Source organism: Ptychodera flava, chromosome 2, assembly GCF_041260155.1.
Source record: "Ptychodera flava strain L36383 chromosome 2, AS_Pfla_20210202, whole genome shotgun sequence".
Taxonomy (NCBI): Eukaryota; Metazoa; Hemichordata; class Enteropneusta; family Ptychoderidae; genus Ptychodera; species Ptychodera flava.
Window position 1 is genome coordinate 12,525,637 of NC_091929.1, and position 16,412 is coordinate 12,542,048.

At 38.7% G+C, this 16,412-nt stretch overlaps 2 protein-coding genes across 3 annotated transcripts in view; one reads left to right on the top strand and one right to left on the bottom strand.

Annotated features, from left to right (window-relative positions):
* LOC139114700 (uncharacterized) overlaps positions 1–5,818 on the top strand; it is a 426,568-nt gene extending 420,750 nt beyond the window's left edge. Inside the window, exons 2-6 of one of the 2 annotated variants that reach the window (XM_070676581.1) lie at positions 182–1,303; positions 2,920–3,124; positions 3,531–3,688; positions 4,091–4,198; positions 4,761–5,818. In XM_070676581.1, the coding sequence (XP_070532682.1) occupies positions 334–1,303; positions 2,920–3,124; positions 3,531–3,688; positions 4,091–4,198; positions 4,761–4,963 (1,644 nt within the window). In that variant the 5' untranslated portion in view covers positions 182–333 and the 3' untranslated portion in view covers positions 4,964–5,818. Of the gene's footprint in view, positions 1–96; positions 1,304–2,919; positions 3,125–3,530; positions 3,689–4,090; positions 4,199–4,760 lie in introns of those variants that run through there. The other variant, XM_070676573.1, reaches the window with a different exon arrangement.
* A 51-nt stretch (positions 5,819–5,869) lies between these two features.
* LOC139114714 (uncharacterized) lies at positions 5,870–10,904 on the bottom strand. Its single transcript, XM_070676592.1, has 4 exons — positions 9,799–10,904; positions 8,465–8,588; positions 6,436–6,540; positions 5,870–6,181 (listed from the first exon to the last, which is right to left on the bottom strand). The coding sequence occupies exons 1-4, from the start codon at positions 9,858–9,860 to the stop codon at positions 6,125–6,127; spliced, it is 348 nt and encodes a 115-aa protein (XP_070532693.1). The 5' UTR covers positions 9,861–10,904; the 3' UTR covers positions 5,870–6,124.
* Between the last annotated feature and the right edge of the window lie 5,508 nt (positions 10,905–16,412).

Genomic DNA, 16,412 nt, shown 5'->3' on the forward strand with positions numbered 1-16,412 from the left:
TTTCATGTTCTTCTCGCTAAACACGATTTATTATACATTTATTATACCTAGAAAAGTGCTTATTATACATAATATACATGTATAAGCTTTATTAAGGGGGAGACCCACATTCCTTTAGTGATTTTGGTCATTTTTTGTTTTATGGTAAATTTTGAATCCGTGTAATATGGTCTGTGAGTAGATAAAAAGTTTGAGACCATATCATACTCAGAAATGTGTTAGATTTTAATAAAAATGAACATTGTAGGCTAGTTCGCGTGCCGTCGTTTTTCTTATGTCTTAACGGTTTCCAGATTAGTCGGCGTATCTAAAGAACGTAAGGAGATTACATTAATGCTTTATAGTGCGCATGCGTCAACCTTCGCCTCGGTTGCCAGCAAGCGCAGCTCGCAGCCAGCCAGCAGCTGCATGCAGAAGAGCTCGAGTGCCAATGCCATGGCTACTGAATGCAGTCGTCGCAAGCGAAAGCGTGGTCCTCAAAAGACAAGTGTCAAGCGTATGGACAATAATGTGAGAGAAGATTTGAAGTTGTCGGATCTAGGATCGTACTACAACAGTCAACAAGATCCCGAACATTCTGATAGTGACACGTCTGTGTCATCTGATTCCGAAGAAGATGCAGTAAGTCAAGGTGCATCGTGCAGTACAAGCTCAGTTCCCTCGTTCAGGAAGATTAAGTTGGACGTCGAACAACCTTCAGACAACGAAGAAATTCTGCGGATATTTGACGTGAGAACTCTGAACGAAATTTTCAAATCAATGTCGCTTTGCAGCACATGTTCAGTCGGCCAATTATCTTTACAGGAAGTCTCCAAACAGGGCTGGGGAAGTCATTTCTCGGTAACTTGTTCCAATGCTGATTGTAACCGCTCTGAGTCACCGAAAGTTTTTCCAACCTCAGAGAAATGTAATCGCTACTTTCACATAAATAGGAAAATGGTCTTGGGAATGCGAGCGATCGGCAAGGGGAGACGGGCAGCGATGAAACTGAGTTCCTATCTCGGCCTCCCACAACCTTTATCGTCCGACCCCTTCCGGGAACATGTGCGTGTTTTGGCCGCAAAGAGCGAGGAAGTGACCGAACGCCATATGGAACATGCTGTAGCGGAAGTTCGACAGTTGGCATTGGGGCTGAATAACAGCATGGACTCGGACAATAGCGAGACTAGTCATGCTCATCATAACAACAATGAAAGTACCGGAAGAGAAACAGTTGACGTAGCAGTGTCTGTGGACGGGTCGTGGGTATCCCGGGGATTTTCTTCCCTGTACGGCTTCGTGAGTGTGATCTCGATGGACACTGGTAGGTAAAGTTTTTTTAGCGTCATATGTATAGTACATATACCCAGAGTAGAAATTCCGTTGCGATTGACTTTCTGAAATAGGTATGGCAGGGAAATCCAACTTTGAATTGAAAAGACAACACTGAAGCAGACAGAATTGACGAGAAATATAACTAGTTCTGGTTTCCGATTTATAGCTTGGTAAATGATATACTGCCACGATTGCGCATTTGATTTGTAACGTATGGAGAGTAGTACAGTGCGTTTGTAAATACCGAGCCCGAATCATGTATTGTAAACGGAGAGTTCACGTAAAAACCTAATTGCTCGTTTTCAACCATGTAGGGGTAGAAAAGATGGTGATGTGATTATCGACACTGACGGTCATTTTTGTCCTGAGATTTTTTCCCGCAAAATTACTTCTTGGCGTGTGCTCTGTACGGGAAAGTTCATTTGACGTACACAACAGAACCGTCTACCGCGTACCGTAAGTTGCGAAAATTCCTGCCGTGTCAGTTCCGATACCGCTCAACTGCAAATGAGGCTACGTTCTGAAAAATGTACAGCAAAATTTGAAAATGCATTTTGATTCAGTCTCTACGCGCTTGCAACTCACTCTCTGTAAGTCACTGCAAATCTTAAAATATTTTGTGAAAACCTTGTAAAAACTGGCTTGGAAAATCGCGGACCGGATGACCGTTCTTGCTGTCCGTAAAACATGAAAAGGTCGCAAAAGGGGATTTGCGACAAGTATACTCCACGGACAACGCTTTGTCTGGCGTAAAGGAGTTTTGTCTTTTGCCAAAGCGCATGCAGGTACTCTGTATCTGTGCACGGTCCAATTAGGTGGGCTTCTCTTGTGAGTGTAACTGCATCGTGTGCTCCGTACATATCGCTCGGTGACCATAACTTTATTCAGAGCCGTATACGTCGTCACTATCTAGATTTTCTATTCCCCGGTTCAAGAACTATGTGTGCATTCATTTGTCAGTAGTAAGCTAGACTGGGTACCCCATCTCAAAACAACGGGCAAGTTGGCGTCGGGCGATTTGGTTCTGGGCGGGTTGGAAAAAGTGCGAGTTTACTGTAATTCAGCTAGACCCAGGCGCCTGCAGTCGCCATTTTCTCAGCAGTCGCTGGATGGCTAAAGCGTTCATTCGACCATATACGCAACAGCCTACTACTTAGCGTGACAGCCTCCTGAGGTTTATTGTTCAGTTCATTCTGTTTTGATGTTTACATGCCCACAGACTCGGAGCGAGTCTATCAAGTAACGGGAGCCTAACACTCACATGGTGATGAAGCAGTTTCTATTTTTTTTGCCTTTGGATGGGGAGGAGCTTTTCCCCGCGTACACAGTAATAACTTTACAGTTGAAATTGACTCCAACAATTTGTTAATCAAATGAAGCTTCACAAAAGCAATTTGAAAAGCTGTGTTTAGTGAGCATATGTGTTCTCAGGGTCGGTGATGCACATTTACGGAGGCCATCAGCAAATACATATTGGTGAAGCAGTTATTGTTGTTTGGGAAAATTTTACATCTGCCCTAATCACTCGTTGGCTACACTGTAATATGAATGCAACTCTTGCTGTATATGTTTTTCTCACAGATGCAATTACTTTCTTTCTTTTAGGCAAGGTGCTTGATAGACACATCAGCTCTGCATATTGCCGGGAATGCCATGAAATGGAAGAGAAACCAAAGGATATGCAGTTCATGAAGTGGTTCATAGAACATGAACCTAAATGCAGGATGAACCACGATGGCTCCGCAAAAAGTATGGAGGAGACGGGAGCGGCTATTTTGTTTGAAAGATCGAAAGAAAAGTACAACATTAGGTATGACAAGAATTTAAATATATATGCCATTCTGGACAAATAAAAAGTGGTCATATTGAACAGGTCCTTGAGCCATAGACAGCCCCTCCTCCCAGTCTATGCAAAAGTCAAAGGCCAATGTTCCCATGTGATACTCTTTTATGAGTGTTTCTCATGGTTCCACAATTATTTTGAAAGTGCATACTTTTTTAAATCTGATATACAGACAACATCTGAAATATACTGCTATCTATCAAGGAGAACCAAACATGAACACCATTTAGTGTCATGTGCTCAAAACTATGTTACAGCTTTATGACTAATTGTGTGAAACAAATATGGTGCCCATGGTATACAGTTAGATTATCCTGTGTTATTATTATTCACGGACTCCATTGTAATTATGCAATATCCATATTTTTAACAGATACACTCAGTATATTGGAGATGGCGATAGCGCGGCATATCAGTCCGTGAAAGATGTGTATGCTGATGATGGTATACAAGTTGAAAAACAGGATTGCGTTGGTCATATCCAGAAGAGGATGGGGACTCATCTCAGGAAACTTGTAGAGAAGTACAAAGGTATGTGGTTATTCTTTGATATTAGAACCCTAGCTGATGAATTTTCTTTCTAGATTGACATACTGTATTACTTGAATATTAAAAAAGTATATGTAATGTGTGTTCTTGTACAAACTATTGAAAAATTGAACAAAATGTGTGTGTATTTACAACTAACTCTGTAAGTCTGGGTGACAGCACCACAGAACTGTTTTTTTTTTCCAAAGGTTAAAATCACCTGAGTCTGTATTTACATATTACATTTTTTCGTTTAGTGTGTTTTGCAGAAATATACTTTGACAAATGCAATTCAGTGGGCTGCCTGCCATGTTTGGCCTACCTCCTTTCTATCAATTTTTTGTTAGACATGAAGTCATATGAATGAGAAAGTAGAACTAGAAGCCCTTTGTTTTATATTCATAGGTGGTAAACTCGAAGATGGGAAAAGCCTGACAGGTCGCAATAGACTGACCAATCAGATGATAAATGCCTTTCAGGTATTCTATGGCATTGCCCTAAGAAACAACAAAGGTAAAGGCAATTTATACTAATTCTTACATAATGATACTTGTATTATTCAGTCTCAGCTTTGAAAATAATGTATAATAATGCAATGGAATGCCTCTCATAACCAGAGGTCATCCAAATTAAGCTTGGTTTCATTTATGGGGAACCTTTGTCACAATCATCATATCTGATTGTTCAGTGTAGCTGTCACTATTTAGTGGAAAAGGGCAAGAACTTCTCTTTTTCTCCTGTTTTCGAGAGGGGAATGTCTAGTAATATTGAGCACAAGACTTTCGTATAGGAGAAAAACAACATGTCCAGCTTCAGTTATGTACATTTATAAACACTACAAACACTTTTATGTCAACCTATTAAAAGTAAAGATATAGAATTCCAAATGGCAGAATTATAATGTAAACTTCAACTTTGAAGTCTGTCAAACTGCAAGAGGCCAAAAGTAAAAAACAGGTTTTTCGAATTTTCAGGTTGTACAAACTTACAAGGATTTTATGACAGTTTGTTGTCAATTTATTTAAAATCTTTAGGTACTTGATTGTACATCCCAATCCTCTTTTTAATTTTATAGGCAATGTTCATGAAATGAGTCGGCAGACAAAGGCCATATTGCAGCACTATGCAAGTTCCAATGAAGAACCCCATCATGATTACTGCCCTCAAGGAGCTCAGAGCTGGTGCAAGTGGCAGAGAGACAAAGTGACTGGGAAAAAAAACATACCGGCCACTGTTGCATCCACTTGCGCCAGCTATTGTCATCGACAAGTTGGCTGATGAGAAGCTGTTGGAGGGGGCAAAGATGGGGTATACCCAGAACCAGAACGAGAGTTTGCACAGTTTGCTATGGAGCCTCATTTCAAAGGACCAAAGCCATGGTTTTGATGAGGTCAAGCTTGGTGTTAACATGGCTGTGGCATTCTTCAACAGTGGACTTACTCAATACAGCATCGACCTGTGTCGCAGTAGTGATGTGCCCATCAATTCCATGATGACACTGACATGGCATAAACTTGACTGTATTCGTGTCAGGGATGCCATGTACAAATCGTCAACTCAAGCTAAGCGAAGAAGAAAGCAAAATAAAAGGAAGCGGCTTCAAAAGCTAGACAAATTCCAGTACTCGGAAGGATGTACTTATCAGTCAGGAGCCTTTGATAAATCCAACACTACAAAGGATGTCAGACGGTGTAAAACATGCTTTCAGCCAATGAAAGGACACAAAAGATCTCAATGTAGCTAAGTTTGGCATTGTCAGATTTGAAGTTGGAAGCCAAAGAGACGCTAGCATTCACAACATAAGTGAATAGGTTTGAAACGTTGGCATCTTGTTAAAGAAAAGATTTGCTGCAAATGAAATGATTTCACGCTTTGTACATAATTATACACATGTAAACATGCTAATGACAAATCATGCATTTATTTTTTGTTGTCATGTATTGTTCATTTTTTTTTGTAATTTATTTCCATCCAAAATTTCAAAAATTATAATTATTTTCTGTGATAACTGTAATAATTTTTGAAATACATGTAGGCAATTTTTTTATAAAGAATGCATCTTCAAACTGTAACTTGCACTTTTGAGCCTATGAAAAACTAAGTGAAGTAGCCACAGTATTTATGATGTGATATTGCTGATAGGGTGACGGAGTACTGCAAGTATAACAGATACAACAATAATCATTTTCATTTTGTTAAATATTTTAATACGTTAATTGAAAATACGCAAAAGTACATATGGTCATTTTTTACTTTGAACAAGTTTACAGATTGTTGTGTAACTGAGAAAGAATAGCTTTGAAAATGCACTCAAAGATGGTTGAACGTCATGATCTTTTGAACGAGGGATTGAAATCAATTCTGTAATTTATATCTTGTAGGAAAAGTACTAATAAATAGCTGATTGTAAATGTGAAAGAAATTGTCCTTTGGAGCCGCTTATAAGCTTGCTGTTACAGCATCCACAAATTGCTGTAATGTTACTTGGTAAGCTTCCTGAAAATAAAACAAAAAACCCTATCAGTGTAAGATTCATGAGTGTATGTGTTTTTCTGTCCAACTTTATCAGAAACAGTGAAATGCTATAAATGCCCTTGCAATTTGCATGAAAAAACCAACAAAATATTGATCATAATATTCATTTGTAGTACACCACAGTGCGGTGATTCCTGAAGTGTATTTGTAATGATTAGTGTCTTGCAAAGTTACTGATATGTTGTCACATGGCATCAAGCTGAAGAAATTCTTACCTTCCTCAACTCCCCCTTTACATTTCTTGGTAGAAGGCATCTTAGGTACTGTAAAATTACTGGAGGAAATGCATAATGTGCCGATGGTGGGCCAATCTCTTTAGCCTGCAGTTACAAAAAGAACAAAAAGATTAAAAACATGTCAACAATCGTCACTATTTAGATACTTGGAAATACTTTCGAAATTTCAGATATTTTTGGTGGCTTTTCAATATTTTTGCGGGCTTGTCACGTAACTTTTCATGTCCCACGATAAGAATATGAAAACCAAGTCAATGTTTTTGAAGCCAGTATAGATCAACGGTGAACTTCAATCCAGGCTGAAAATTATGCTGTTCTCCTCTGAAAAAAATTCATTGAGTACTTTGCATAATTATATACAGATCCAGGTCAACATTGAGACAATGCTTGGAATGATCACATTGAATATAACATGCCGTATCATTTTCGGATGATTAGTCAAAACCATGTCTGTTTACAGCAGAAACCACATTTCAAATTGAGTGTAGAAGTAGGGGTTTTAGCCAATGTGCTCCTGCCCTGCAAACACAGGCTGTTTGTACCATTTCCGTGTAATACTACTTGTACTAGATTTCTGAACGAACGGCTAGTCGGATGTGCAGCACGTGTGCAAAAACACTCGAAGTTCAGTTTACGGCGAAGAGGCACGTTGTTATATAGATAATAAATAAGTTTGGAATTTATTCGTATCTATCGACAAAAACAACCTTCCAGATAGCTGTGATATCGCAGCGGTACTTGTGGTGTGTATCGAACGCGCTCGGGTCATGGGACTGTGGCGATGACCTCAATGACCCGAGCGCGTTCGATACACGCCACAAGTACCGCTGCGATATCACAGCTATACCTTCCAGAAAGTACCCGTTCGGGCAATCCTGGGTGACGAGAATTTGAAGAAACATTCATAACATAAAGGGTCGGGTTATTTCATGTTCGCTATACGTAACTTCGATAATTTGGGCATTGTACTTTCCACGTCGATGGTATTGCGTATTTTCTGCAAGACAATTCAGTATCTGACAGTCTGTGAACTGAGCAAAATGGAAGATCGTTTTGGAACAAACTGGCGCCGCCGTACGTGCTTCAAGCATGGAGGTACCTCCATGCTTCAAGTAATGAGATGATGTAATTTTTTGCTGAACACTCTATCGCTTGACTACCCACCGGCAAAGCCGCACGAAAAGTACGTTTTCACATAGACAGTAGAGCTGTCTATGGTTTGCACAGGCGGCTTTCCCATCCATGGCAGCAATCGATCACGCAGAGCCATTCTCGGAATGTAACTCTGTTGATCGTCGGTATTATTCGGCAATAGTCGGTTACCTGTAGGCTCAAGTCATTATATACGCTCGGAAACACACGTCGCCAAGCTCAATTACGATAAGGCTGGTAGGATGGATATTTGGTTTCCGTGGGTACGCCCGTTCATCACATGTCGGTTAATGAAGCAGACTTGAAAAACTGTGGCCAAATTATGTGAGTAGCCGCCCGGTCAATTTCACCGCTGTCAGCCACGAGTACAAAAGAGCCTGGCGGGACGGCAGCTCTGTTAGCAAACGTTGGTTTTGTAAGATCATTGGCGTCGGTTTTTTTTGGCTCAACCGATCGCCCTCTAACACTTTCGTACCGGCCTTGTCGCCTTGACAATCGCTAATGCATTCAATGCTATGTTTATTCCATTATCTAATTTCACTGCCATGGACACTGACTTAAGGATAAAGAAATAAACGTTGACCTAAAAAAAATCTGCAGTAAGTAAAGATTTGTTGAATTTCAGGGGGATATCGGACAGTTTATCAGCTGGCCTGATTGATAAGGGAGACCCCAGCAATTATGTTAATTCACTTTACAATCGTCAGTGGAAGAGATACGTTCCCACGTTGCCTTTTACTTACACACCCAGGTGAGATTCAAAAGATTTACAATGTGTAGGTTTCAATACGCCGCAGGAAGAAGAGCATGGTGCTAAGATAAGGTAATACACCCAAAAAATATAATCGATACTTACATATAGTGAATATGCCCAATTACAGTAGAGAATCCACCGAATTCTCCTCTGGTTGATTCCTCGTTTTTTTCTCTCCTCAACCATCTTCTCAACTTCTTGACAGAACATGTCACCATAGTCCGACCTGTGGACGATAGCAATATGAAATCCATGACCCGTCACATTTTACTGGTGCCAAACTGTCACGACGTACGGCCAACGTCACGAAGCCTCCGTGTTTTGCAGGGCAAAGTCGTGTCGGTAACGGGAATCGAGACGTTTTGCCACAGCTGCTTTCGATATTTCAAAGTTTTTTTTTCATTCCGATAGAACCCAATCACCAAATTAAAACAACTTTCTCAATGTTTGCTAACTGTTGGGACTGCGACGGTCAAATTCTTATGAACTTGTGAATATCCTATCCGAAATCGCTTGACACATAAGTTATTGTAAAGTGAAATCCTGCGTTTGTTTCGGCAATTATTGTTTTACCAGTAACGTTAACATGAAACCACATTGGTAAGTTCGTAAGTATGGTTTGCGATGCATTTTTAATTTCACACAGCTTTCTGGTAATCGAGTGGTTAAAAATGGGTTTGGGCGCTAGTGCACAAAGGAATGGTTTGCTGGGAAGTACGGGAAAGCTCCACGGGCAGTACGGTCTAGCGTCTATAAAAGCTTACTTGAACAACAACGTCATGGAAGTACCGTTGAAAAGGGAGACCCTGCTCATCGGCATAATGCTTTTATTCACATATACTTGCATCAAAAGCAAATGCCCGAGAAAGGATTGGAATTATTTACTGGACAACATATAACTTCGTGATAGTAATCGCCGTGGCCGTTATATTCTTGTGTCTTTTTTGATCAGTGTGCCTCAAGTGACATATTTCCCAACGATAAAAAAAATGTCATACCAACGTCGCGAGTGGCCGTCTCACTCGCAAATTTGCTGCAGTTGAATCCCGTAGACGAATTATTTTTTCAATATGCACCGGGGCAGAACGAAATGGCTTTTAGATGACCGCATGTACACTTTTTTCAAATATTTTGAAAACAAAAATGTTATAAGAGTGCCACTTTTTTCCCAATGCTTTACCGCAAACTAAACTGTAAATGTTCAAACACGGTTCAAGGCACAGACGCGCGTGAGTTGTGTAGTCTGGCTGATCGATCGATTGACTACTCGATCAATAGATTTTACTTACTCTTTGCTCTGTTCTCGAACATTCTTAATACCCAAATTTAAAGGTTTGAAACGCAAAACAAAAACAGAAAACTATCAGAATGGCAAACGGCAAGCTTATATACATGACCGGAATAAAATACGAATGAATAAAAACGTACGTACTTACCCGCATTCTTTGAAATTGTTAACGACAGAAGTTTTTATGGTTTCGAGTGATGTTCGCCTCATCTTGGCAGTAGGGAATGTACAAACTACCGGTAGTGCCCTGAGTGTACGAAAGACGGCGTCTGAATGAACTTGAATTCACAGCTTGCTTGTTACTAATTAGGACATTGAATTTATTGTCACGTGTCTGGTCTCCGGACAGGAAGCCGAGAATGCGGCGACGCTTGCGCAATCAAAAGACAGAAGAACATGATGTCATCGGACTTCGCTTGCAAAAACACATTAGTTTTACGAAATATATAGGCAGTCGGCCATTTCTTCGCTTGATAATCAGATTTTTAACAGTTGCACTACAGTCTACAGTTAATACGTAAGTTTATATTTAGCAAGAAGATTATCCCAAGGATTAACTCCCACTGACAGTTGTGTAAATAAAGCCTAACGCTTACGCCGCGGACTGGCCGTTTCAGTGTTCATTTTCTTCTAATTTTCACGTCATGTATTATTTCATTCACACCGCAAATGCAGACAATTGTGTGAAAAGTCTTGAACTTTATTATGGGTTGGGAATTTCAACCGAAAATGTGAGCCTACAAGATATTTCATTGACTTTGTGTGACTCCAAGGGTATAAAACACATTTATGCGATTTACTCCGTTCCGTTTTTGGCAATGCATCGCAACTTCTGGAGAGTGTAACTTGGCGCCGCGTTGACGGATTAGCCTTATCTTTGCACAGGTTGTAGTTAGTGACTGTTTCTACAAAACCGTGTCTCAGAATTCCGATAATGTTCCGTAAACAAAAGATATCGTGACAAACCTGAACAAAAGCCGTTAATTTATTCAGAATTCACCATTTCTCACTTTCAAGGCTTATTGTGCAAAAACAAAGCGGAGTATCGAAAATCCAAGACACGGTTTTTTAGACACTTTACCCTGCTGTCGAATGCCGTTAACAGCTCACTCATGGCCATCACCCCCTCGTACTTACACTTTTTTAAGTGAAAAAACTCAAAAACACACATTTTTGGGCAAAACAAACACACGCAAACAGGTTTTGTAATATTTTCACAATTTTTAGAATCTTCAACTGTCGAGCTATCCAAACATATACTACATGTCGAGTTAAAGATTAATTTTAATGGTGAAAACTCAGGTTAAAAATAAGTGTCTGCGAATGTGGGTCTCCCCCTTAAGAGGCTGACAAAAATTATTTGCGTTTACAAGAATAAAATATAATTATCTCTAAATAATAAAAATCAAATAATATAGGTATCTGAAGTATATATTTTTTAAATATATATATATATATATATATATATAGAGAGAGAGAGAGAGAGAGAGAGAGAGAGAGAGAGAGAGAGACAGAGAGAGAGAGAGAGAGAGATAGAGATAGATAGATAGATAGATAGATAGATACGCAAATTACTTCAAGTACAAGCACTGTCTTTTACACTCGACCCCTGACCTCTATGTGATCAATACGCTACAGCACCCCTGCATATTGACGGTGAGCTTTACCACTGTTTGCGTTGGGCGAGATGCAGTTGTCATGTGTCATCAAATAGAGGATGAACCATTTAATATCACTTGAGGCTTGGAATGTTGATTTGAAAGAACTATTTGTTTTGCCCTAATCCATTTAATTTCATTTTTTGCTCACATTTGGTATATGTTTATGCCAAAGAGATTTTAGTGGCATCTGTATATATGTATCATGTGTGTTAGTATATGCAGATGTGTGTCCATTATTTTCCCATTTTTCGTCAAAAATCTTCTTCTCTCAAACTGCGTGTCCCTGGCAGTGCTTTGAAACTTGGTATGCATGATCCTAGTGTTTGTTTCTGTTAGATTTGTGCAAATTGTGGTGAAATTTTCATATTTGTATTTTTTGAGGCAATTTATCCTGGTTTTGGTCAAAAACTCATTTTCTCCCAAAGTTCATGTTAGATTGCTTTGAAACATCATATTCTTAATCCTAGGATTGATTACTGTTGGATTTGTTAAAATTGGTAAAATATTCATATTTGAAGTTTTGGTCAGATAATAAACTCAGTTTCTCTGAATTAACTGATCTGATTGCTTTGAAACTTGGTACATGTAGAAGCAACCTTAGTTGACTGTCTTCAATTGTCACTGTGGTGAAATTTGCATATTTGTATTTTTAGTTTTTCCCATTTTTGGTCAAAAAATTATTTTCCCTGAAATCACTTGTCCAAATCGCTTTGAAACTTGGTATGCATGTTCTCAGGGGTAAACTTAATTCAGTATACTCACTCTTACCTGCCACATCAAACCAAATGTGAGCCAAGTGTCATTGACGCAATGCTTTATCAAACTTTGCTCATTCTTGGAACTTGTTACACAGTCAATCACATAAGAATCTTGTTTTTTTCATCATAAACAAAAGTTCTACTTGTTTTTACTGACTTTTTAATTACATGACATGTTAACAGCAAAGCCGACATAGAAATGCATAGCTGAACAAAGTCTTACTATCAGTCATACAGACACTATTATGTACACAGGAATATAAGGCACTGTTAGTCATATTAAAAATGTAGAAAAATCACGTAAGATCAATAAATTAATGATTATAAATATTGTTGATAAAAATGCAATATTTCTGTCATTACTTCATACTTACAAAAGTACCCACCTGAACATCAATCTTGAATGATTAACAGCAATTATAATTCATGCAGTTGTAATACAGACCCTTAGGTCTTCAGTTATAGTTGTAGCAGTCTCTTGCCAGTCTCTCTTAACAGTAAATTATAGGAAGGGGGATGACTCTGACCCACCAAGTAGTGCACACGCCTTCAAATACCTCACGTTTTCTTCACTGCTGTTCCTGATGTCCAAAATTTCTATCCCATTGGGTCAGGTCAATGGCTTGGTCAAGCATCGAACCATGCATTCTTATTTTATAATACCCTAAGCTGTGCGACATCTAAGGCCTGTGCCATCCAGAAATGTGCCATTAAGAATTCAGACCATTTTCAATCCTGCTAGAATGATCCATACAGTCCATTTCAGTTCAAAATTTGTGCATCACAATTGGCACTCATAACCTTTGGCACGGGAGATACACTTGCCTGGCCTGTTGAAAAACCTACCTTGTGATACATGCTTATAGTAACCCCTCACCGACGTCATGTAAGTCTGATGTGCTAATTTTGTATCTATCACATGGACCACCCAGAATTCAAAGATGCACTCCTTTTCATGCCCTTTTCTACCACCATTTGGTCCAAATAATGGGTAATTAAAAACTAGGTTACTAGGCCTCAGCTCTAAAATGAATGTAGTCATAATCATCAGCAGTGAAATAATGAATTATCTTTCACTCCTTTGAGAGTTTCTTATTTTGCAGTGTGTCAAGTGATTGCCAATTTGCACTTATTAAAGCAACTTGAAACTTCCTGCCATAATTACTCAATAATGGCTGCATCAAATTCAGTGAACTTTGTACCACAACAAAAACAGGGGTATATTTATCATGATGAAAAGAAAGTCTACGACCAAAGTTAGTTAAAAACTTTGTACATCCCCTTTATTAAAACAAGATGCATTTTCAGTTCACATTTACTTAAAAATTTGCATTAAGTTTAGAGAGAACTTCTCATTTAATGTATAATCTTATCAGATTACACTGATATTTTCTTTATGAAGATGCATTTGAATGGCATTGTGTTTTGAAGTTCATTGTTTGATATGTTATAAAAGTTTAGTGAACCTTAGTGCACTGTAAATTTTTATTTGCTATGTCTTTTGGCAAGATAACTTGAGCATTCAGATTTATTTACGTTTTATGAGGATCTCTAAACGTTAGGTTAAATTGCGAAAATAAATATTTTTTACAATCTAATTTGTCCACATTTTGGTCATAAAATATTGTCATTTTTTAGCAAGTTCTATCATTTTGGTATTTGTTTTGTAAATACTACAATAGAACCCAGACAGGGTATTTTCACGAGGGCTTGTGGTGTATTCTGCGGCCATCCCTGGATGAGCATATAGAGAGAATATTAATGAGTGACTGGCACTCCAAAGGCTGGTGAGCACCCTGCAGAGAGTATTGTTATTTACACAGTTCTGGCTATCAATTCACATATTTACAACGAAACATTTTGTCTCTCTGTTGTTCACCATTAGCCATAACTTGTGATGTATTTACCTTAAGTTTGTTGTGTTTTGTGAAATGCCAAAAAAAAAATACATTGAAATAATATGAGTTCAAGTTGACAACAGTTGTATGTGTAATGATCAGTGTTCTTTTGGATAACCGTGATTCTTGTCCTGTATTTGTGAACAAATCATTGCATTCTACACATAGTGTGATGCATTGGCAAGACAAATAATATCATATTTCAACATACTTAGGGAGAAATGTAAGACAGTGTACTTGTTTCTATAATAATAATTATTACTATTATTATTTTATTTCTTAAAAGCACACTACACTGCGTCTCAGTGCTCTTTACAAGACTAAAAATGTATTTCTGAAAAAATAAGCATAAAAAATAAAATGTCTGTCTGGCAATAAAAAACAAAGTTACACTTTGTAATATTCCTTAAAAAGGTATGTCTTAACACTACGCTTAAAAGAATCAATAGTACAGTTTATGTCAGCATTAAAAGGGAGACCATTCCATAAAATAGGTGCTGCGACTGAAAAGGCACGGTAGCCGTAGTTTTTAGTTGTCTTGTTTGTGTCGCGCCTCAGTAAAACTACTTTGTCCGATGAACGAAGGGTGCGATTGGAAACACGGGCGTCTATTAGTGGACGGAGATAGTCTGGGCATTTTCCGGAAATAATTTTGAAAGTCATGAGAATGAGCTTAAACTTAATTCTTTGCTCTATTGGTAACCAATGAAGCTTGTATAGGACAGGTGTTATATGATCGGATTTCCTAGTACCGGTAACAAGCCTAGCTGCAGCATTCTGTACGGATTGTAATTTTTGTAGTTGGTAGCGACTGATTCCATATAGCAAGCTGTTGCAGTAGTCTAAACGCGATGTTACAAACGCGTGAACTAATTTCTCAGTTGTCGGAGTATCTATCAGGGAGCGAATTTTCCCTATTCTATGTAAGGCAAAATACGCCGATTTACATATGTTGTTTATTTGACTCGTCATGAAACCGTCAGAGTCAAACGCGACACCAAGATTTTGTATCGTACAAGATGGAAGTATTTCTAACTCTCCAATTTTGAAACTATCGAGGCAATCTGTATCTTTCTTGAAACGTGATGAAAAGTGAATTACTTCTGTTTTATCATCATTCAATACCAGCGTGTTTGATTTCATCCATCCACGTAAATCCTCAACACATTGTTCTATATCTACTATAGCATCATCAGGCGTGTTACAGACTGCGTATATTCCGGAATCATCCGCATATAAGGTGTAATCTAAATCATGAGATGAAATGATATCGTCGAGCGGTGCTGTATATAGTGTAAATAGTATTGGTCCTAATACAGAACCCTGTGGAACACCGAAACGCAGAATTGCCTCGCATGATGTAGTGCTTTCAATGGCAACGCGTTGCAAACGATTTGACAAATATGAATGGAACCATTTCAGAGCCGTACCTGTGACACCAAATCGCCGTTCTAGTCTGAGAAGCAAAATACGATGATCTAGAGTGTCAAATGCTGCTGACAGGTCGAGCATTACCAGAATTACATCCTTGCGTGAATCTAAAGCTAACATGATATCGTTGTGTACACGAAGCAAAGCAGTCTCCGTGCTATGCCAAGTACGATAGGCTGATTGACATCTTGCATATAAGTGATGCTCGGATAAGTAGGATTTCAGTTGCTCAGCTATTATTCTTTCTAGACACTTGGATAAAAACGGTAGATTTGATACAGGTCTGTAGTTCTTGAGTACATTGTGATCAAGAGTTGGTTTTTTGAGTAAAGGTCTAATTACAGCAGACTTAAAACTCTGTGGAAATACGCCTGTTGACAGTGAAATGTTAAACATGTGAGTGATAAAAGGTACAATATCGTGGATGCACTCTTTAAAAAGATTGGTAGGTAAAATGTCTAATCTGCAAGATTTAGTGGGAGCTCTCTTAATCACTTTCAACACTTCATCATCTGTGACAGGAGTGAAAGACGAAAATGAACAGTGTGGTGATGTTGTGACTGAATCATCGAAGACTGGCGTAAGACCCGCTTTCAGCTTTTCAACTTTACTTTGAAAAAAGTTCAAAAACGTATTACTCAATTCTCTTGGAGAGACATCAGTCGCCTTCTTTGATCCGGTGAGCTCATCGACAATGGTGAAAAGTCCTTTCATGTCTGCCGCATCGATACGGGTACGATGATACTCGGCTTTCACTTCGTCGGCACGACGACTGTATTCCAACCGCTTTGCAAGAACATTTCGCGATGAACAGGAATAAGGAACAAAACGATGAAAATGCCATCAAAGTTATGGCATGTTTCTATAGCGATGGGCACATTGAATAGATAAACAGACAAAATGTTGTGATTTCAGGATACATTGGATGATGAATAAGTCATCGTTGATGACATAATCCCTTCTGTAATTGGAGACCTGTTATTCCCTGTTTTGATTATAACTGTAACAGTTCTT